The following is a 24,327-nucleotide window of genomic DNA, read 5'->3' as shown; positions in this document are numbered from 1 at the left end:
GTCAAGGTGGAGGGAATTATGAACAGTTCCAAATACCAGTCAATTTTGGCCCAAAACGTTCGGGCATCTCCTAGAAAGCTGAAGATGAACAGGAATTTCACCTTTCAAAACGACAATGACTCCAAACAGCACATTTTATAAACTGGCAGTTTTATGCTTCAACACAGGTTGCACAGAAATAAAATCATTCACACCAGGAAAGATAAAAGGGTTCAGCCTAAACTGCCTTAATAGCTCTTTGTATTCTAAAATATTTTGCCAGTCTCCTCCCCTAGGGTCAAGTTCTACTTTTTCTAAGATTCCAAATAAAAATTAATCGTGGGAGGCTTTTGATAGGCAGTGCTTGTAAAGCACATTATTGACATTTTTAGTTCTAATACTGTATATCCTCTTCTTAAAGAGTTCTGTTTTACCAGCATAGAAGCCAATGCATTTTTTACAAACTGCCAAATAAATTAAATCCACTGTTTCACAATTCTCTCTCCTCAAAGATATCTCTATAGCAGCTGAATTCACTAATTTACTAAAGTGATCGTATCTTTCTCTAAAATATATACGCATTGTTGATAACGTCCACGTTTTCTAGTACCTAATCTCTCATTCTCCTTCCTCGTGTTTTTTCTTTCAAATAAATTCTACAAATTCCGGCCAGTTTTAGCAGCAAATCTGGGGTCATCAGCCAAGATACCTACTAAGTCAGGGTTGTATCTCAACATAATCCAGTTCTTCCAGATTATACTCTTAACTTTAGGTGCAGCGCGGTTAAATTCTACCACCATCGCCCTATTAAACTTCCTATCTAAATCATCTGTATCTGCCCTCTCCATATCCAGGTTGAATTGCAAAACCCTGTGCCTAAAATAGGCTTATATTTCTTACCCCATTCTATTAATATTTAATTTTTAATACTAAAACTTAGATCAATGGGGGTAACCTTTGTCTACAAATAACCCAGTAATGAATTTCAACTCCTTCACTAAGTCTTCATAATTGGACATCATCCTAGTGGCATGAACACACTGCCGTTTCACTAGGCTTTTTTTTCTGTGAAAATGGGTGGGCACTGGTGAATGGCAGGTATGAGTTACTAAAGGTAGGCTTGCGATACATCTTGGACTTAAATTTTCCATCAACAATTTCAATTGAAGTTTCCAAATAATTTATAACCTTTTTGTGATAACCATACACAAATTCTAAGGACGTAGTTGTACAATTCCTTCTTTAGAGACTTTCCAGAGGATACAAATATCATCCAGCAATCTCAAGTACAGTTTAATAGAAACCTGCAACTTAGAGGCAAATACAGAGAGTTTCTCCCAACCTAGTAAAACTAGGTTTGCAAATACCAGGGTACAAGCTGCACTCATGATGACCCCCTTAATTTGCTGAAAAGTTTCTCCTTCAAATAAATAAAAAATTGTTTTCAAGGACTACTCTAACAAGTTCTGCCAACAAAATTACATCTACATTTTTTCAATGCATTGAAATGTGAAAGATTCTGTAGAAATAAATCCAATCCTTCTTCCAAGGGGAAGGAGGAAAACCAGTCTACAATGTCAGTGGTTAAAAATCCAGCATTCTCTGAAACCAAATCAGAAGAAAGTCTCCCCAGGAAGTCCCAGAAGTTTCTTAACATATGCATTATAGTACACATAATAAATCTGAGAACTTATCAATGTGCACAGCAATAGGGTGGGTTTTGGACCCACTTGCAGTTGCAATAGGCCTAAAAGATGGATTCCTGGTGCTCTTATGATACTTTTAGCTTATCAGCCTTCAAAAACTCAAACTTTAGAAGAAATCCTACCGTCAATCCTTAAGTCTTCTAGGAACAAATCTATTCTGTGATTTGCAATATTAATTTCATTCCTAGAAATTGGTAAATAATTAAAACTATCAAGCAAGATATGAAACGTGACACAGGAATAATCAATAGTATCAAAAAGCACGGTCCCTCCACCCTTGCCGGGCTTCATAATTCTAAGATTGGAATCCTGAGTAAGAGCATCTAAACCTTCCTTCTCTTCACAAGTTAAATTGTACCTTCTATGCAGAGTGATGCTGTTAGATAACTTATGCAAACCCTCCATACAGGCAGCTTCAAAAACTTGTAGAGCAGGATGTAACACAGGGTTAAAAAGACACTCTACAAATATTATCTACTATTCACCCTTTCTGCACCATCACATAAGACAGCCAAATTTAATTTTCCAATAACTTTAGCCATGTCAGGGTGTCACTACTATTAAATTTCCCTGAAGGAACAAATTTCAAGTTTTTCTCAAATATAGAAAAGTGTTCGGGTGTAACAGTCACAGAACATTAGTTATATAAATATGATACCCACCAAATGTGTTTATAATTCCATTCTTGTCTATATCTATGTTTTTGTTTTCGTAAAAAGTGCTTCTTTGTCTTTCTGGGCTTTCTAAAGGAAGACAATTCTTCTACTTCAAAAAAACATGCATCAGTATTAGGGATGGGTTTGTCACTATCCTGGTGGCTCCTAGTTCGCTGAACTGTATGTGCGTCTTCATATTCTATATTCATAGGTTCACAGGTGTGTGCTAGGCTAATGGCCCTGGAGCCTTTACAAGCCTAGCCCATAGGATTACCTTGGCATCATGCCACCCAACCTTAGTTCCCAGTGCCTCTGTTGAGTAGAGCCACCAGAGTGATCCCCAGGGTGAATTTTATTTCCCATCCACTCATCAAGATTTCTCTTGAAGACGGCCAACGCGGCACTCCTCTTGACATGTATGGGAAGTCTATTCCATAACATGGGCAGTCTCTGGGTTATGAACCTGTCCCTCCAGCTTGTTCTGTTAATTGTGGTAATGAGGTTGAGGTTTCTGGAACGTGTGGTGTGGAGGGATTGGGATTTCTTTATATGTAGCATTTCTAACAGAGCTGGGTTAGACATGGCTTTGCAAGTCAATCTGAGATCGTCTCTAAGGCAATATGAGACAGAGAATAGCTGGAGTTTTTTGAGTCTGTCCATATGTTTAAGGCCTAGGATCCGCTTTGTGAGGTACTTTTGGGGCCTCTCCAGTTGTTGCAGGTGTCTAGTGAGGTACATGCCAAATGAGGAATTGTACTCTATGACTGGCCTAATGAGGGAAGACTAGAGGGAGACTATGACCTCCTCCTTTCTGGATATAAAACCCTTAGTAATGAGATGTGCCACATAGGACTTTCTGACCACAGTGGCAATGTGTTGGTCAAAAGAGAGGTTGCTGTCAACCTGTGTTCCCAGATCTCTCATAACGTCTTCTGTGTTCAGTGGACTACCATCGATGTGGTAATTCATGGAAACTGGGTTTTTCCCAAAGGGGATGATTACACATTTTTAGGCACTGAACTTAAGGCCATGGTTCTGACACCAGTCGTTGGTCTCATTGAGGCCTTTCTGTAGGATGTCAACATCACTTGGGGAGTTAATTATGGCTCCCAACTTGCAATCGTCTGTGAACTTTGTCAGCCAGAGTCCCTTTCGTGTTGGCCTGGACTTCAGAGAAGTAGATACCAGACAGGAGAGGACCCAGGACCGAACTCTGTGGAACTCCACTTGTGACTGGTCGGCAGTCTGACTTGGAGTCAGCTTCTTTCACACTGTGGGTTCTGTGAGTCAGTTTGCAACCCACCTAGTGATATAGGGGTCGATGCTTAGCTTAGCGAGTTTTTCTAGGATTCCTGAGTGGGGAATGGTATCAAAGGCATTGGCCAGATCAAGGTAGGCTGTATGAACCACCTTGCCTTCATCCACAGCTCTGGTGACTGACTCAGAGAAGTCAACCATGTTGAGCAGGCATGATCTACCCTTCACAAAACCAAACTGTGTGGGATCCAGAGTTTGAAGATTCCCTATATCCTTGTTTATTAGGTCCATGATGATGCATTCCATAGCTTTGCATATCAGACTCGTCAGGCTAATGGGGCAATTAGTTTCCAGGGTCTGTAGTCGCTCCTCCTTTGTGGAGATGGATGACTGTAGCAGTGCCCCATTCGGTAGGGACAAAACTTGAGGTGACACAGTGATTGAACAGGACACACAGGTGAGTTGCCAGTTCACTCTGTAGTTCATGTAGAACCTTCTACATAGCCCACCTTATCACGAAAGGGTTCACATCTAGATCAAGAGAGGTCATTGTGCCCCTCTACTCATCACTCATCAGGCCCATAATTGAATACAATGCCCCTTTTGGGATGTACCTTACCCGACACCTGCAGCAACTTGTGATACCCCAAAAGTACCTCACCAAGAGGATCATGGGCTACAAACAGATGTCATATGCAGCTCGACTAAAGAAACTCCAACTCTACTCAGTTGCTTACCGCCTACTCAGAGGCGATCTATGCCTGACGTACAAAGCCATGTCAAACCCAGAATTAATGGACATGCTCCACCTCAAAAAAATCAAAGTCCCTTAGAGCTACACGCTCCAGGGACTTAAACCTCAGCACAAAAATAAATAGGAGATGCTGGAGGGACAGATTCATTTCCCAGAGGCTCCCCTCACTCTGGAATAGAATCCCAATTCATGTTAGACATAGCCCCTCGCTAACCCTCTTCAAGCGAAATCTGGACGCGTGGAAGGGAAATCGCAAATTCACCCCTGGGATCTCTTCTGTGTCCCTGCTAGACAGAGGCACAGTAAACTAATCTTAAAAGGGTACCTTCTGTGACCTACTTTACGGAGGCAAAGTAGGCTAATCTAATAGGGAGGCGGAAGCCAAATACACTCTGGCTCGGCTTATAAATGCCCTAGGGCAGACAGCCTAGTATCTACCTATGAACACAACCAGGGATATTGTCCGGTCTCATAGAAGCTGTATTCTTGGCTTTGGACAGTGCTGTTTTAACCTGTGCAGCAGTAATAGTGAGTGCCCAACAATCTACTGGTATTGTGATTGGCCCTTTGGTGGGGGAGAGAGGGGTAAAGTTGGCACTGAATCTGTCGGCCAGTTATTAGTAAAACAGTGATCTTTTAAAGAAGTACTTTTAGATCCTTTTTTAACATTAAACTTAAGCAGATAGACTACCATGTCAACATATTGTTTCAAATCTCTACCCAACTGTTTTTGCTTATGGTTACTTATATCATCACATTTTTGGTCTATTTTAGAAAAAACATTGTCATAAGAATTCTGATAATAATCAAATAACAAATCACTTTTAATAATCTTACTTAAATTATCAGCTTCATGTAACACATGCTAAATTTTCTGTTTGCTGTATTTAATAATTAGCTGCATAAGTTTTATTCCATGCTTTTTAAATAAGTCAATAAAGTCTTTAAGCATTTCTCCATCATATTCCAACCCATTCAGAAATTTAAATGTCTGCAGCCCCTGTGATCTACCTTTCTTTTAATGCACTCTTCAAGATACATATTGTTTAATTTAATGCTCTTAAATTTAAATAACTTCTTCGCCAATGAAAACAAAAATCCCATCTTTCAAAGAAATCATATTCGTATTCTTAACACTAAAGTTCTTATTAAGGTTCTTATTAAAGTTCAAAAATTACCAAAAATGTCACTATGCACACAGGAGTTTGCCCAATGATTAAAATCATTGCAGTTGTTAGAAGAACGACCCCTTTCACAATAAGTTGCTTGTAAGTTCACTGAAGCTCTATTCATGCAAACAGTAGGATCATATACAGTCCTCAAGTGAACCATCTTCTTCCCTTCCAAACTGGAATAATCCATCTATTTTGTGAACAAAAAAAATTCTGAGGAGTGGAAGGAATTTCATCATGTAAATCATGCCAATGACTCAAATGAGAGTAGTTCCTACTATTAACAGTGTTTTGGAAGGGCTCACCCCTTCCTGAGCAGCAGGACCAGATGGTTGGCCACAAGGCAAAGAAGCAGACATTTGTGACAGGAGCTCAACCAACTAGATAAGTTCCCCTTTCATATGCTGAACCTCCGCATTTAACATAGAAAGATTCACAGTGTGCTTGTCACCCCCGGTGTGTTCGGCAAGCAAACCACCTTCCGTAGATAGTGCACAAGGAGCCCATGCCAATAAACAAGCTAACCAAAAACAAGGCTGAAGACACCAAAAACACACTTAGAAACAATAAACCAAGGTGACCAGACTACGAACATGCACTAAAAAAGAAACTGAACCAAATCAAATAAATAAAATGAAATTTATTCAAAATGACTAAGAGCTTTCGTCCTATTATGTTTAGGACTTCATCAGAATAAAACAGTAATGCATTGATTTTTTTTATATACTAAAACCACAATAATTAACCAATCAAATTCATCAAATGATTAATCCTTAAAGGGCCAGTAATAAGCAAAAACTGAACACCCAAAACACATAGTTTAAATAACATGCAGCAAAAAGACAACCTCATACATCATCCTAAAAAATGTTAAAAATAAATTATGAATGAACCAGACTGAAGCATGGTAAAGATAAGAAATTCTAAAAATTTCCAAGCAGCGCATCTTATAATTTAGCAGCTCTATGCTTCAACGCAGGTTGCAGAGAAATATAATCATTCAGACCAGGAAACATAAAAGCATTCCGCCTAAACTGCCATAATAGCTCTTTGTATTCCAACATTCTTTTTTAGTGCACGTTCGTAGTCTGGTCACCTTGGTTTCTTGCATCCAAGTTCATTTTTGGTGACTTCAGTCTTGCTTTTTGGTTTATACAACTATCCAGTTAAATGAATGAAGTACCAACATAAAATCTGAAAACTAAAATAACCAAAACAGTTTTCACAGCTCTAATCAAGAATGATTGGCTAAATAGCGCCAAAAGTTGTTATTACAGATTTATCTAAAAGGAACTGGCTAAATATCCCCAACAGTAGCTTCTATGGCTTAATTCTAGACAGATCTCACAAAAAAAAAAAAAAAAAAGATACAGCTAATAGCCTCAACAGCTCTTATCATGACTAAAGTTAGAAAGATTTGGCAAATGGCAACAGCAATTTCAACAGATTCCTGCAGTTGTTGACTCAAAGATCTTCCCCAAAAGCTATTACTATACCTGCCAAGATCATCAGAAAGATCCTGTGTAATTCTCCTCCAGCACTGCCTACAACTAGCTCCAATCACTTACCCTCAGGCCTACTCCACAGTCAGCTTGGTCAGATACTGTAGAAAGTTTCCTTTAAGTTTGAAGTACCTTTATAAAAGAGACTGAAGTCCCTAGATATTGCTGGGTCTCAATGGCTAGAGATTATGACCCTTAACTAGGGCAAGCCAATAAAATGTGCATCAAAGAAATTCATATCATTCAGCTCTCAGTCACTTATGTACAATTATATTTGCCTTTTATGATGCCTAGTACAAACACTTCACTTACCTGCAAGTTTGGAATCCTGCAGTGTATGCTTTCTCCAACTGAGCTAGGGTTGCTAAGGCAGTGCCAAAGGATTCACACACATATTTTCCTTCATCTCTGCTTAGAGCATATCGACCATACTTTTCTACATGAAATACACCATAGAATCTGCAACTCACATTCAGTTCTAAGAAAAAAAGAAAAACATGTTAGTATCTGTACATCTGCAACTTTTACTCTTACCTTTGAGAACTATAAGACAGTAAGGAGAAAAGGTCAAAGTTCACCCAATCTGTCCTGGCTATGTCAGATAAACTGAAATGTCATGCCTTGAGGCTTTAATAAAAATACACACACTAACAGTAGACATGGTTTAATTTCCACAAGACCTACAGTCAAAAAGAATTCTCTGGAACTTGTGTATCACATGACATGCACATCAATATAGTTAACTCATTAGCTTTAAATCTGTACATATCATATCACACAAAAACACTGACCTACAATTCACAATTAAGTCTCTTGCAATAATTTTGTATCACTACATTCTACATTTTTCACTCTACCCTGGGCCTTGGTAATTCATTAACAATTCACTATATCACTGTGCATATCTTAATATATTCCTAATACAACTTTAAAACTTTTTAGTTGCCTTTTTTAAATCTGAAGCATTAGATTTAAAACACCTGCCATCTAATCACAGTACCTCCTCCTATGAGTGAATAACTGATTTGCAGTAACAAAAAGGCTTGCAGAACAATACTTCATTTTCTAATACTAATGCATTCTTGTAACTTTGCTATCGCAGTCTGGCTTTGATTTACAGAATACACTTTCCAACAATTAAACTCCTTCATCATACAGCACTTCCTCTGGACTACTTATAGGTTCATAGGTAGATACTAGGCTATTGGCTCAAGGGCCTATATAAGCCTAGCCAAAAGGGTTCCCTGGCTTTCGCCACCCAAGAAAATTATTTTCCTGTGCCCCTGTCAAGCAGAGCCGCAGAGATGATCCCCGGGGTGAATTTCCTATTTCCCATTCAATCAAGATTTTTCTTGAAGAGTGCTAATGAGGAGCTTTGTTTGATATAGATAGGTAGTTTGTTCCAGAGTATGGGAAGTCTCTGGGACAGGAATCTATCCCACCAGTATGTTCTGTTTATTGTGGTGACAAGGTTTAGATCCCCAGAGAGTGTAGCTCGGAGGGATTGGGATTTCTTTAAGTGAAGAATGTCCAAACAGTTCTGGGTTTGACATAACTTTGTATGTTAGGCAGAGATCGCCTCTGAGTAGGCGATATGCGATGGAGTAAAGCTGGAGTTTTTTGAGACGGTCTGCTTAGGGCATCTGTTTGAGGCCGGTAATCCTCTGTGAGGTATTTCTGCAACCTTTCCAGTTGCTGTAGCTATCTTGTGAGGTACATATCAAAAGGGGCATTTTACTCTACGATGGGTCTAATGATTGATGAATAGAGGGGAACAATGACCTCTTTTTTCCTGGATGAGAAACCTTTTGTGATGAGGTGTGCCATGTAGAAAGATTTCCTGACTACTGTGGAGACGTGATTATCAAAGGAGAGACTACTGTCCACCTGTGTACCAAGGTCTCATCACACATTCGGTGTTAAGTAGACTACCACCTATTTGGTAGCTCATGGGTACAGAGTTTTTACCAAAGGGGATGACAACGCACTTTTTGGCATTGAGCTTGAGGCCATGGCTTTGACACCAGGCATCTATCTCAGTGAGGCTCTTTTGTAGTATGTCCATATTGTTAGGAGTTTCGATTATGGCTCATAGTTTACATTCAACTGCAAACTTTGTTAGCCAAAGACCTGTGTTAGCCTGTACTTCAGAAAAGTAGATACCAAATAGGAGAGGACCCAGGACTGAACCCTGTGGTACTCCACTTGTCACTGGCCTGAAGTCGGATTTGGAGTCTGCTACTTTCACAGTGTGGGTTCTGTCAGTGAGCCAGTTGGCAACCCATCTTGTGACATAGGGATTTATACCTAGTTTAGTGAGTTTATCTATAATTCCAGAGTGGGGGATGGTGGCAAAAGCCTTGGCGAGATCTAGATAGACTGTGTGAACCACCTTACCCTGGTCTACGGCTTTGGTGACTGCTTCAAAGACTTCTGTCAGGTTTAGGAGACATGATCTGCCTTTTACAAACTTGAACTGGGTGGGGTCCAGAGTTTGGAGATTACCAATGCCTTTGTTTATAATTTCCATGATGATACATTCCATGGCCTTGCAGACCATGTTTGCTAGGCTAATGGGGCAGTAGTTCCCGGGGTCTGTGGTGGCTCCCCCTTTGTGGAGTGGTATAATGGTCACTGTGCACCATTCAGTGGGCACAAAGCCTGAGGTGAGGCTATGATTGAACATGGTGCTTAGGTGGAGTGCCAGTTCATTCTGTAGTTCATGTAGAATGCAGCCTGAGATGTTGTCAGGTCCCATGGATGCTGTCTTCTTGGCTTTGGAGAGTGTGTTTTTTACCTGTGCAGCCGTGATTACAGGAACTTTGCATTCTTACAGTATAGAGATGGGCCCATTAGGGCGTGAGAGGGGGGGATTAAGTTAGCACTGAACCTATCTGCCAGGATGTTGGCAATATCAATTGGTTCTGTATATTTAGTGTCATTGTGCTGTAACTCAGAGCAGATCTGAGTGTTGCCCAATCCTCCACTTGGCATGAAATTTCAGATAGCCTGATTTATGTTCCATAAAACTCTCTGGGTTTTTCTTCAGTATCCTCCAATTCATCATTCAAACTGAATATTTTTTTGAAATGTCCCACAATTATTTTGTTAGCAATGGACCTATGATATAAAAACTTCTACTTAACTATTCTTTACTATGCTATATACAAGACAAATGCAGTTTCAAGAGTCAAACAAGGTTCATTATTTTAGTATTGACACTTGAGCTGATCAGAAATTGACCTAATCATTATTTTTTTTATTGTGCCTCTAATGAAATTGGACCCTGTCATGAAGGTTACTCACAGCACTTAAAAATATATAATTATATAATGATATGTAATTACTATTCAAAAGTGCAATTGATGATTGGAGGCCGCAATCAGTATAGCTGTTGTAAACCCTGTATTCCTTGGACCAATGAGTCTGGCAGTTCTGCTAAAATACAACACTGTAGCTACCAGAACAACAGAATAATGATGAATATTTTTCTTTACTAAACTGACAAAGCAGCCTAATATTTAATATACATAACCCCCTTTAATTTAATACAACAATCACTTAATGTTTAATATTTTAAAGATATATATAAAAAGGTGTCCCATCTATAACCACTAAGATGCTGACAATATAAAAATACTACCAACACCCCAGCAATTCACACACTACACAACACAAAAGCAATGTACTATGCAAACATAATCATACTCAAGTCATCACAAAGTGTGAAGATGAGAAATCAATCTGTATCGTAGACAATTATTATTTTAAAAGTAAGGCATTTCTAAAGATGTCAGTATCAAATATTAAATAAAAGTGCTCAACTTTTTTTAAATAAAGGAGTTGGAGATTGTGCAGATTAGAAAACACCATTTTGGTTCACACAAGTGTGGGTGGAGGAGTGGGCAGTGAAGACGTTACTGGTACCCCAATGTTCTATCAGTGAAGTGTGCCAGCTGTTCTATCAGTGAAGTGTGCCAGCTGTTCTATCAGTGAAGTGTGCCAGCTGTAGAGCTATAGTTAGCCATTAAATTACTTACATCATCTCTCTGTCCAACCCCTTCCATAACCCTACACCCCCTTCCATAACCCTACACCCCTTCCATAACCCTACACCTCTTCTCTAATTAAAACTCTAGAGTCCCTAATACTAAAACTCTGTCTTTAACCCCAATCTCAAACCACATCACTAGCCTTCATCCTAAAACCTGCTCCCCAACTGTAAAACTCCCTCTCAAATCCTAATTCTAAAGCACCCTACCTAACACTGTCACTCATTAAGTGGGCAGTAATAACTCCCCACCCCCATTGCCACGTCACAGCTATGGAAGGTAGCGCTTAGTGTGTCCTAATTCACACAATCAGTAATGAGTTTGACTTGTTTAATATGCAATGTATTTACTTGTTTAATAACCTGTCATGTCTAACCAAGCTACTCCATCATTTATTACTGCAATTTTATTTTTTGATCAGTTCTAGTAGATTGAATTTGTATCACCCTGAGGACCCTTAGTGTTGTGATGTTGAACATGCTACGCATTAGTCTTAAAACTTATTAAGCACATCAGAACACAATCCAAGCGAACAGGCTATGGCAAAAATCATTTCAATTACATCTAATACAACCATCACAAGAGTTGTTTGGAAGTCAAGTTGCCCTTCAAGACAACATCTTAAACCAGAATTGTCAGGTTTCCAAACTTCACAATAGGAATTACACAAATTATTTTAATAAACACAAATAGTTTTACCAGCATCTCCCAGACATATACATACTTTTTTGATACTGCTCACTCCCATATATACAATTATTTATAAAACTTGTTTTATATCCCCACCTCTTAACTACAGTATTAACATTTTCTGACCTACCTACTTCCTTCCCACACCTCCATTTCTTTGAATTTCTAAACACTAGCCACATAATCAATTACCTATTTGACAAACTAATACAACTCTTCAAATGCTCTGTGTTCAACATATAGTCATTCAAAAGTATTTTATATACTGTAACAGTTGCCTTTATTTAATATGACAGCAATGCAATTAGCAAACGAATGTGTAACCGTTAATGTATATTAATGTCTGTGTCTCTATATTACTGGTAGTTCGATTAAAAATGTTTGCAATATGCTGGGAGCTTTTCTCCCCACGCTTCTATTGAAAAGAGGTTTTTGACTAAACCCAGTCTGTCAAGCCTGGTAAACAAAAGCAAAATAAAACAAAATAAATCTAACAATCCTTTTTGTGAGTGAAGGTGCAACATAGAATCAGGTGAGCCTTCATGAGCCTTAACATCCAGCACTAAAAATTCTGAAAATAACATTTTCCAGTTCAGGTCACGGTTACAGAAAATATTTATTTTGATAAATGTTTTCATGTTAAACAGGTCCACAAATGTTTAAGAGTATCAAACTTTTCAGTGGACTGAATACAATGAACCCATTTCTTGAATTAACTGATTTCTTTGGCAGTGTGAGGTTTAAATTTATTGTCATTTGGACACCCACAATGAAAGGAGGTTGCCTCTTATGTAATGAAACTGAAAAACTGAACATTACAAATCGTGTCAATTTTAATGCGAATTCCGACATGTATGACTTGATCTTTCAACATCTTATAAATAATATGAAACACAAAATAAAAAAAACAGAGAAAGCAAATATAGTCAAGGAATGGCTTATTTTCCAATAAGATAGCAGAAAAACGATCACCAACCGGAGCAGGATACCTATGCCAGTAAAATAGAAAATAAAATGTGCAAATACAGTCACTGGCATACAATGGATCCCAAGAGACGATGGCACTGAAAAAAGTAGAAATAAATCCAACGGTCTTCCTTTAAATTCAGGTGCTCTCTCCCAAAACAAAATGTAGCATGATAAAAGATGCAGCAGCAGTCAGTAGACCAATAAAAGCTTTTAATGACAGAGTAGCGCTTTCACCAACAGGCTTTATCAACTCACAATAAAAACCTCATGCTAATGCTGTATATATAGCAAATACAAACACCTAAATTGTTCAATTAATGACTCAATTAAAACTGATTCATGCATGCCTAGGAACAAACAGGAGTTCAATTCAGCCACTAATAATTTGGGGGGTGAATTGGTAAATGAGACTAACATTATTTCAGATACTACTATTGTTAATCATGCCTCTCCTATTTCTTCCCATGAAAGTAATGGGTCTATAGTGAATAACTTTAATGATAAGATTCAAGTTATCACTGGTATCACAGACAAAGTATTAGAAGGTGTCAATCAGAAGGGCCATACTCATATGGCACCGAATAAAGGGATACCTTTGACGCCAGAAGTGGTAGTAAGGAGAAAGACACAGAGTAATAGTTCTGTTACAAATAAGTTGGATACCCCTTTCCCTATAGCTGTGCATCAGTCCATGGAACGAAAGAGATCCATGAGCAGGGGAAGGCACAAACGAAAACTACCAGAAAGCGAACATGTGGGTCCGACCCTAAAAAAGATGTGGGACAAGATGGGAACTCACTAGTGGTTAACCTTTCGAAAAGAGAACTTAGTCTGGAAGAAATGCAGCTCTTGAATAAGGGCCTTAGCTTTGTCCCCTCAAGTAAAGGTGACATTACAGACATGGTCATAGATGTGAAGAAATTTGTACGAAACGTACAGTTAAAATTAGATTTTTAAAAATGTATCTTATGTTAATCAGTCTAGTTCATTCTTTCGCCCTTACAGTACATACATGCCGATACTACATCCACTATTAGACACCTTTGCGAAATTGGTGGAAAATGATATCTATAAATTTTATAATCCTTCCAATAATAATGATAGAAACAGGAGATACTTTAAGGACAATCTAACTAAAGCCCAAAGGGAGGCTATGATCTTTTTGAAAACGGACAATGAGTTAATAGTAAGACCAGCTGATAAAGGAGGGCCGGTTGTCCTTATGGATCGTGCTGAATATGTCCATAGCATGATGACTATGTTGAATGATAGTAAATTCTATGAAACCATCAATATGTCGCTAGTATTGGAAAAGATATCTATGGTATATAGTATGTTAGATGACACACTAGCAAGCGATGATATAGATTCTGAGCTGTACAAATATCTTAAGATGGATAATCCATTGATTCCCATACTCAATGGATTACCCAAGGTCCACAAATCATTGGTAAACCCGCCCATGAGACCCATAGTCTCTGGCCAAGGATGGGTTACTGAGGCATTAGCTCTTTATCTGGAATATTACCTAGGACCTTTGGTTCGGGGTAATGAGTATATCTTAATTGATAGTAAACAATTCCTGATAGATCTGTATACATATACTAAGACGTTGAATGACAATGAACCATTTATTCTTGTTACTATGGACGTGGTGAGCCTTTTTACAGTTATTCCTAATGAGGATGGTATATATAAAATACAGCAGTATTTACAGAAGAATACAGACATGAGCTGGGATAGAATTGAGCTTTTAACGCTGTTTTTGGAAACAGTACTGACCACTAACCTCTTCCTATTTGGAGATAACATCTACATGCAGAAGGAAGGCGTAGCTATGGGCACAGCTTGTGCGAATAGCTACGCCAACCTTGTCATGGCCCAATGGGAGGAGGAATTACTCTTTAAGCTAGACTCTTTTGGGAAGCATGTGGGCTTCTATAGGAGGTTTGTGGATGACCTCTTTTTCATCTGGAGGGGAGATGTTTGTCACTTAGAAGAATTCTTTACACAAGTAAATGAGTTATTGGAATATTTGAAGTTTACTTCTGTGTATTCATACGATAGAATTTCTTTCCTCGATGTGAATATAGAGAGGTTACCCAATGGTTTACTAAATACATCCATACATAGAAAGGCTTGTTATAAAAACTCGCTCCTGCATAGGAGCAGCATGCACCCCAGATTTGTTTTTAATAACGTGGTAAAGGGGCAAGTCACAAGGGCATCTAGGCTCAATCCTTCTGTGGAAGGATTTGCACGAGAACTAGAACTCCTAAGGAATAACTTTAGAGACAGAGGCTATGATATGACAACATTTAACTCAATTTCTGATGAAATACATAAACAGAGAGATACCATAGCACAGCCTTATTTCTCTGAATTTAGCTTTAATGGAAGTACGATGGAGAGCAGTGAAGGGTTGAATATAAGATTTTCAACATATTATACCAAAGATTTTGGAGTATTGAAGGGAAGTTTACTAAAACATTGGGATACATTACTCCTTGAAGAAGAAATAGGTAGTTTAGTTGGTGAAACACCCACTTTTACGTTCTGTAATAAACCTAATCTTAAACGGATTTTATGCTATCCTTCATTGTCCAGTATAGACTGCAATCATAGTTTAGATTTACATGCTAATACTCTTCCCTGTAAAAAATGTAATCAGTGTATTTATATCGACACCGATACAGTATTTGAGCATCCAGTGACACATAGAAAATTTGCATTTAATACAGGAACAAATTGTGTGAGCAAAGGGCTAGTATATTTAGCCACATGTACAGCCTGTACATCATTCTATGTGGGAAAGACCAGTAGACAGCTCAGGGAGAGAGTGAGGGAGCATGTCTACCACATCAGTAAGCACACAGAGCATAATGCACTAGCTAAACATCAACATATGCTAGGTACGACACATAATTTTCTATTTAGGGTCATACAACATATATGTCCAAATGCTAGGGGAGGGGACTTAGATAATTATATACTGGAATGTGAACTTAGATGGATCATTCGCCTGAGGGCACATCAGCCACCAGGGTTGAATGATAAAATCCAAATAAGACCTATACTGAAGAAAAGGAGAACAAGGAAGGTATATAAGAAGTGACACTCCATACTTTACTGATCATGTATTAAGTTTTTTATATATATGTGTATTAATATGCTTGACATTACCAATCATTTTATTATTATTATTGTATATAAATGTCTATAAATGTTTTAAGTATATGAAATTTATGCCTATATATAGACAATACTTTTATTTATTTATATATATTTATATTCATATCTTTATACATATATATGATTTTTTAATATTTACTCATTTTTTATTTATACATATAGTTTAGATATATGCTTCAGGGGCAATATTGTGTAAGAAGTTCCTGTTTTAGAGACAGTTATTGTGCAGATTATTTTGTTATATAGCATTGTTTTAAGTTACCACTTTAAATGCATGAATCAGTTTTAATTGAGTCATTAATTGATCAATTTAGGTGTTTGTATTTGCTATATATACAGCATTAGCATGAGGTTTTTATTGTGAGTTGATAAAGCCTGTTGGTGAAAGCGCTACTCTGTCATTAAAAGCTTTTATTGGTCTACTGACTGCTGCTGCATCTTTTATCATGCTACATTTTGTTTTGGGAGAGAGCACCTGAATTTAAAGGAAGACCGTTGGATTTATTTCTACTTTTTTCAGTGCCATCGTCTCTTGGGATCCATTGTATGCCAGTGACTGTATTTGCTTATTTTCCAATAAGTCCAGTAATGTCACTCAGACTGATCAAAGCAAGATCATACATGCAGATAAAAGTGTTTTTTTTTTTTTTTTTTTTTTTTTTTTTAGATCCAGCTCTAGTTTCAGCTCTCCCACAGCAGTGGCCCCAGCTAGCTGCCAAAAAGCTCTGATGTCCTCAGGTTCATTTCAGTGAACAAACCAGAGGAGATGAAGGAAGAACTACTACGAATAGAATGATAACGAATGACATATCATTAAACCAGGGGAGGCTGTCCCAGCATTCATAGAAACCAGAATTATAAGAAAAGATGCCCGATACTATCAATTTATTTAAAGTTCTTAGTTTACACTTGCATATATTTTCAGAAACAAAGTTTGGTGGTGTCAGTAAACATTTCACCATCGTGCTATTGGGCAGGTCACAAACTCTTCTAGTGAACTTAAACTTTTCATGAAGCAATCAAATTAGAATTTTTTGCTAAAAGTCAGTAATATCAAATCAGCAATTTCAGAATGTATTTCATGCACGAAAAGTTCTTTCATCCATCTCTTGGTTTCCTATCTTAAGTACTTTTGAAACCCTTTGTAAAAATGAAATATAATATGTGTTGTTATGCCCACTTGCCCAGGGTTATTATAATCTGTCACACAATAAGTTTAAAGCTTTAAAAAGCCTAAGATATGAAAATGATATTAGGTTCTTGAGGGAAGATAAGAGCACTGGATTATTAACTGTTAATTAGGAATATGTAAGACTACAGAGCAACCATGCGCAACAGAGTCTGAAAGTTACAAAGAAATCCTTAACAGTGACATTCACACAACATGTAAAGATGCTGACACAATCATTTTGGATTTATTAGCAAATGTCACAATACAGAGGGATGAAGCCCTCACTCTAGCCCAAGTGACCAGAGTTCAAATGGCATCCTGGAAGACTGATACAGCTTGCAGGAGGATGTGTTTGTCCATCCTAGAAGGGGGAGACGTGCTGTTATGAGTGGATTGTTCACTGATACCTGGTGGAGGGCTAGTCTGGAATGTGCAGAATGGCTGAGGAGGCATAGCTGCTGTATGACCCAAGGCAATCCTCATAGGCCATGATCAATGCCACCCCCCCAAAGCCTAGATTTGTAGCATAAGCACATTGGAGGGAACTATAGAAAAAAAACTTGCAAGCTGAAGTATGATAGTTCCTTATCTGGCCCTGTCCCACTCTTGGTGTCTGGTGGGAAACATATTGAGATTAGAAAACTTATGTATCTGGCTCTCCCAGAAGGGGGATCATGCCAACTTGGGCCACCAGGGTTTGGGGATCAGAAAGGGATGATAAAGGAGATAGAAGCAGAGGAGGCAGAAATCTGCAGTGGCACGCCAACAAAAAAATTGTACACATCAATCTTTTTGTGGTCACAGGTCACTCATCCAAAACCAGCCAAATTGTTTGCATATCAAAAGTTCATAATGACATGGTCCATCCACCATTTGATCCAATAGTTTCACGTGGTAGTTTTAAAAATGGAACCGGTAGTTCTATGGCTGGATGTCAAAATGAAAAAATTAATTTTTGTTATATCTTCTTTTGTTAAAGACGTGTGGCAAGTTTTTGAAAATAATTTAGCAAAGTGAATAATGAAATGGTCAGTAATACTATACTTCTAACTAATTCTGCAAAAAGCAGGAGTGAATTAATTTATACACTTTTTATTAGTCGAAAGTAACTTTAACATAAATTAAAGTTTTGTCATTCATATGCATTATGCTAGAGTTCATTTTAGACATTTTTTGCTTTTGATTTTAATACCAAATATTATAAAAACAAATAACCGGAATTGTAATGGGAGCCATGATGACCCCACCTTCTCTAAATATGGTTTTGGCATTTTGGAAAAGCCTGCACTGTTCAAAATGAAACTATGTAAACATGTGGCTTTTTATGCAATGTTATTTATCAATTTCTTTTTATATGATTGGATTCCAGCGATGAATTAAATTTATTTCTCCAACAAGTGAATAGTATTTCTAATTTAAAGTTGTTGCATTAGTCAGCTGTGAACTCTATTAGTCATTCAGATACTAAAGTCAGTACTGGCAAAACAAAGCATGCATTTCATTCTACAATTTATAGGAAACTCACATTTGTAAATTGATATTTACATAATTCATCACCATTCCTGTTTAATGAAGAGTAACACTGTGTGGAAGCAACTTATAAGGTGTACTAGTCACACTCTGAAGACAGTATGCTCTTTGTAGAAGCTGAAAATTTGACCAAGATGGTTTTGGGTGGAGATTATCCAAAACAGACAGCAAAAAGAATACAGAAAATTGCTAGAAATGTTAAAAAAGTATCTAACACCCGAAGACAAAAGTCTATCACTCAAGACATCCTCCATTCAGATGCAACTACATTGCGCTACAGTAGTGAGTAACCTACCACAGCACAGCAGTAACAAGATGGAAGTGGCCTGGAGTCGAATAGCTCACTTTGTATAGAGGGAGTGCTACATTACTCATCTTCTAAGATGTTATTGACATTTGGCAAAATGAACTTTGCTTCTTTTTTGATAAATCCTGTTCTAATTTAAAATGTCTTATGAGCAACACTACTTGGATTTGTTACAACTATTTACTTGGCAAAAACTACCAAAAAAGTTAAAATCTATAACAATATCAAGTGAAAGTGCAACAGGAAAAATCTGAACAATAAGGACAAATGCCATACTCATCATTTTTGTATGCTATGGAGTACATGGACATAAAAAATAGACACACTGTCATTAAGAATAAGCTAAAATGCCAGGATCACTATACTGACTTTAAGGTCACATAAACAAGCATTTACAATAGGCTCTGAAACCAACACGAACAATTAAAATAATGTGTTAAACTGACTGCAAGAAATATGACAAATTTTCTTGTGGAACCTTTCTTCTTAGAGCCGCTCTGAAAACGAGTCTCACTCAGAAAGGCAAACCTCAATTAGTAAAACAGAAATAAAGTGATTTGTGGCTTAACTTGGTGCAGTTCTGCTCTGAAGATTTCAGCAAATATTACTTCACTACAGATGCTCACTGATGTAAATGACTAAATTAGGAAGGTATACCAAAATAAGCAAGGACTCTTCATCCTGGCAAGCATAACAGAAACTGTGCTTATTTCAAGTCTTCTGGATTCTCCCCAGGCCTCTCCTGTTTCTTCTATATTCAAATAGGTAAAACCCAGGACAAATCTTTTGCCCAGCTAGGACATGCCCTTGCCAGCCACAACAAGTATGCTGGGCAAAGGGGCATTCCTCTCACTACAAAATATGCTCTCTAGACCGTACTGCATAAATGAATTATTAATACGCTAATGCAGCTTCAGCTCATCCAAATTACTGAAGTTTTGAGGTTGCTCCACTACAGAGATACATCTGTGCTTTTTATTGGGACAAAAATGCAATTTAGTGAGCTTCTACCCAAGCACAAACAGAAAATATTACGGGCAATACTACAATTCATGTTTTAAATTAACCTAATTTTGTCTGCAAACTTTGGGGAAGAAAACAACCCAAAGTGCACAGTTCATTATTTTTCACATATTTACTATCAGTGTCCTTCACTAAAATCTTCACAAACCTACACCTTGACATATGCTCTGTGTGCATATGATGTGTGAGAATGGTAAAATAAAACTTCCAGAAAGCAGATGTGAGCATGACACACATACACACACACACACACACACACACACACACACACACACACACACACACTAACTGCTGAATATCTACGTTACTCGTCATGTAAGAGTTGGCTTTAACTTCAAGCAGCCACCATGCATGTGATTACAGGAAATTATAGCAGATAAATGTGATTTTACACAGTTATATTTCACTTATACAACAGAATAAACTATAAAACATCCTTCCTACTGGTAAACAACTGCAAAATGCAATCTTCTGCTTTATCTTTAGCATTTTCAATCAACAATATTGATTTTTAACAACCAACTGGATATGTAGAAAGGCATGTAAAATGCCACTACCACACATTATATATTTTTCAACACACAAACCGAATTGTGTGTGTGTGTGTGTGTGTGTGTGTGTGTGTGTGTGTGTGTGTGTGTGTGTGTGTGTGTGTGTGTGCGCAGCATCCATAAAGCTCAATCTTGTTTTGGGAAGGGGGACAAAAGGCAGGCCTATTTATTTACTTACTGATCAACTGATCAGTCTTTCTCTCCCTCAGCACTGACATTTGGGGAAACTGTCAAATTCTCAGGGTATGTGTGTCCATGGCAGGAGGGAGTTTACTAAACAAAATATTACCTTATCAGACTGTCAAACAAAGTAGGACTTGAGTTTGTCAAAAAATGTGACTAGATGTTGCATATGTGAAATGTCCAAAAGTTTACTCTGCCATGATTACGGCTAAGAGAGGGTCGGGCCTTCCCGACTCTACAGTGGCCATATTAATCAGTGCTCGAGCACCCATATCCTTTCCATTACTACTATCTTATTTTCTGAAAAAAAAAAAATCTGGGAAAGGAAAACTAAAAGCCTAGGTTGAAAAGTTATGGAGTCAGAATGAATGCAGTTTGCCCCATTGCCAGAGTATGTGGTGCAGCCCAATACTTTTATTTTCAGGCCACGAACATGTCAGGTTTTGTGCCAGTCTGACAGATGAAAACAATTTAATTTGGAGATTTTATATCCCTGCAGCTCTGTTTTCAGCCAGGCCAAACCTTAAGAGGTAACTTAATGCAGCAAGGAGACTTCGGATGCCCCCACCCATATCTCTCAACCTGGAATCATAAAAAATCTGGACAAATGCCCATGAAAAATAGGTACAACTAGCCATTGTACATTGATCAACATAAAATTTGCATATATAATTATGTAACCCTGCCCACTCCAGTGGGATTGTGGGATACCAACTTTTAAACTCAAACTGAAGAACAGAAAAAACATTAAACACATGTTTTGCAAGTGTTAGAAAAGTCCTTCTTCTTGATTGCCAGTACATGTTCATAAATTCTTCTATTTAAACATCCAATAGTTTCCTCAATATAAAAACTGTCACGTGAATTAAATAAGGCAATGTAAACTACATTCTTACTATTACAGGAATAGCTTCCTTTAGCCCAAACAATTCCATTACAATGTTTGAATTCAAGTGACGAAGCATTGACAATGTATCTACGCTGTTTACAATGTCCAGAGGAAAAGTTACCAAGGGTGTTAAAATACCTTTCCCCGACTTCTCCAAAGGTTTACTTTCAAGCAAAGATTTAATGTTGAACAACCTTTTGAAAATGAACCTCAGTTTATCCCCTACAGTGAATCCTTGTACAATCAAATAGTATCTTTATTCAATGGCATGGGAATCACCTTAATGAAAATACTTGAACATTATAAAGGAGAGTTAAACAATTTAAGAACACACTTGTTTGATCTTGATTTAAAAATCAAAACCGAGAGTTTTGCACTTTTAAGTACACTGCATTGCACTAAGGCAGACAGAAAGCTTCCATTATTTGTAGGAAGCAAGGGAAACGTTGTAGAGACTTAACAGCACGCATTACTAATAGCGCTTACCCACTTAGCGAAAGTGATGGACAAGGTGGGAATGGTGATTTCATTATTAATATTACTGGAAAGGCTTGAGGAATTTGGTATCAATAACAAGCAGATGTACCAAAAATAACATGCTTTCTCCTCAGTTATAAATATCAGGCATACAGATTATTCTTTGGCTGAGCTTCTATGCATCAAACTGCTGAATCGTTGAAAATGATTTTTTTACAGCTTGAGCTCCTGAAGTGCCCCTGTCAAATAACAATTTGCTGCATACAGTGAGGTCTTCTACTGAAATATCAGGAAATAATCAATAAAATAAACACATTGTTCACCTGTTCATTACTACGTTTACACAGATGATTTCACTGTTATATATGAAAATACTACCAAAATCTGGTACAGACACAGTTAATGAAACTGTTTCAAATGGGCACTTGGTTGCAGTACAAGTAAGTGCTCCCTGCAGCTGGTCTTTTTTTCCTCCACTGTTCCAGTCTTGTTGATTTCCACCAGCCAGCTCAGCACACCTACAGTTTCACTCATTCTACCTGTACTACCTTCTGATTATCTGAATTACCCAGTCATCACGCAGCCCCTTTTCACCAAAATAACTAACGTTAGGTGAAGTACATCCAAGTTGTTCAGCAAACAGAGTAAGGCAGTTGTTGTTCACACTCACCACAACTCAACAGGAACAATTTTAATACAGAGTCTACATGCGTGTACACATTCAGTGTCACGCATGCGCACATTCAGTGTCACGAATGTACACACAGTGTCACGCGTGTACACATTCAATGTCACGCGTGTACACATTCAGTGTCTCTTCTACTGCTTCCGTGTGCTTACATTCGCAAGCTGCCATACTCAAAATCTGCACTAATCCGTTGAAAGGGGAAGCTCCCAGTGTGAAAACCTACCTTTGAAAGGATTTCAGATACACATGTTTAGCTTGCTACAACTCCAAACTCATGATAGCAATGACAGTAAATCACTCCATCTCCAAGCCAGGCAGCCAGTCACATGTGCCCTAATGTTAGGCTGCCATATCTTTTGGGGAAGCAAAAAGTTAAAAATGCTTTCTAAAAGACTCGTTTTAGCCAGGTCTATGTAAAGCTATATATTAGCCTTAGCTGATTATATACATCTGCATAGTACAAGTGCACCAGAATACAGGGAAGAGATGACATGTAAATGAATTGTTTGCTTTAAATTAGACTTACTGGCTATTTTATCCTGAGCGAAACTCAATCCTTATGGAAGATGAAATGCACAGGGTGCACTGACACAGTGTGGCATTTTGAGATTCCCTTGGCAGAAGTGAGGAATCCTCCCTTGCAGAAGTGAGGAATCCTCCATTGCCACATCATTTTTGGAAGTCAGACAGTAAGAAAGCTGTTTTTCTTTAGTAGTGGTAATCCTAAAGTTAGAAAAATCAAGACTGGACGCATGAAAATAAAGTCCATTCACAGGAAGGAAGGGGTAACAAAAATAGCATGTACATTTATTTTTGTATGGGAGTGGATGACATGATACATGTGTCTGTGTGTTAGCTGTCTGTGCACACTTCAGTTTAGTGTGACTTTAGTGTTCAGTATTAGGGTTTGAGTTTTAACAAAAGACAGGCCTCACTTAACACTCGCTGTTCCTTGTAGCACTGTAACAAAGTTCTTTGGTATAATTTAGGGCAGTCAATGTTAAACTGACCTGTTCCACTTGCTGACCTTACCCTAAGGGGTTAGGAATTTGATACAAGAGTAAATGACAGGAAAGATGTTGGGAGGCAAAATCCTGCATACGGATAGTCTGGAGGCAAGATCCTGCATATGGATAGTCTGGAGGCTAGTAAGAAATCATTGGAACATAATATTCTAAATATACATATCCTATCAAATTAGCTCACAGGGTGACGACACTACTAACTGGTTTCATTCCTGTAGTCCTGGTTTTGAACCACTTCCCACTTACAAACCAAGCAACTCTAAAGCAAATCATTTAATCAGGCAGGGATTCAATTTTACCACTAAAAAGGCAGCACATCTGTCTAGTTAATACACTTTGTAAGAAATTAATTAAAAATCAGATCACAAAGTTGTTGAAAAACAATTTCTCTTAACTAGTCCATATACAACCAGATTCTTGTTTTTCAAGACACATATTAAATGTAATAAATATGCAGTTAAGTATTTGATCTTGCACACAAATCTGCTTTAAAACAATGATATAACAGGACAATGGGTTTTCTGGTATGAAAACAATAAGACAATTTAGACAAG

General features: G+C 37.8%; 1 protein-coding gene across 2 annotated transcripts in view; it reads right to left on the bottom strand.

Moving 5' to 3' along the window:
* Positions 1-24,327, bottom strand: part of CD44 (CD44 molecule (Indian blood group)) — a 284,952-nt gene that overhangs the window by 134,708 nt on the left and 125,917 nt on the right. For both annotated transcript variants that reach the window (XM_044082648.1, XM_044082649.1), the window contains exon 2: positions 7,339-7,504. In XM_044082648.1, the coding sequence (XP_043938583.1) occupies positions 7,339-7,504 (166 nt within the window). The remainder of the gene's footprint in view (positions 1-7,338; positions 7,505-24,327) is intronic.

This window comes from Protopterus annectens, chromosome 9.part0 (assembly GCF_019279795.1).
Source record: "Protopterus annectens isolate FY-2018-M chromosome 9.part0, PAN1.0, whole genome shotgun sequence".
NCBI lineage: Eukaryota > Metazoa > Chordata > Ceratodontiformes > Protopteridae > Protopterus > Protopterus annectens.
This window is presented reverse-complemented; position numbering and strand designations above follow the sequence as displayed.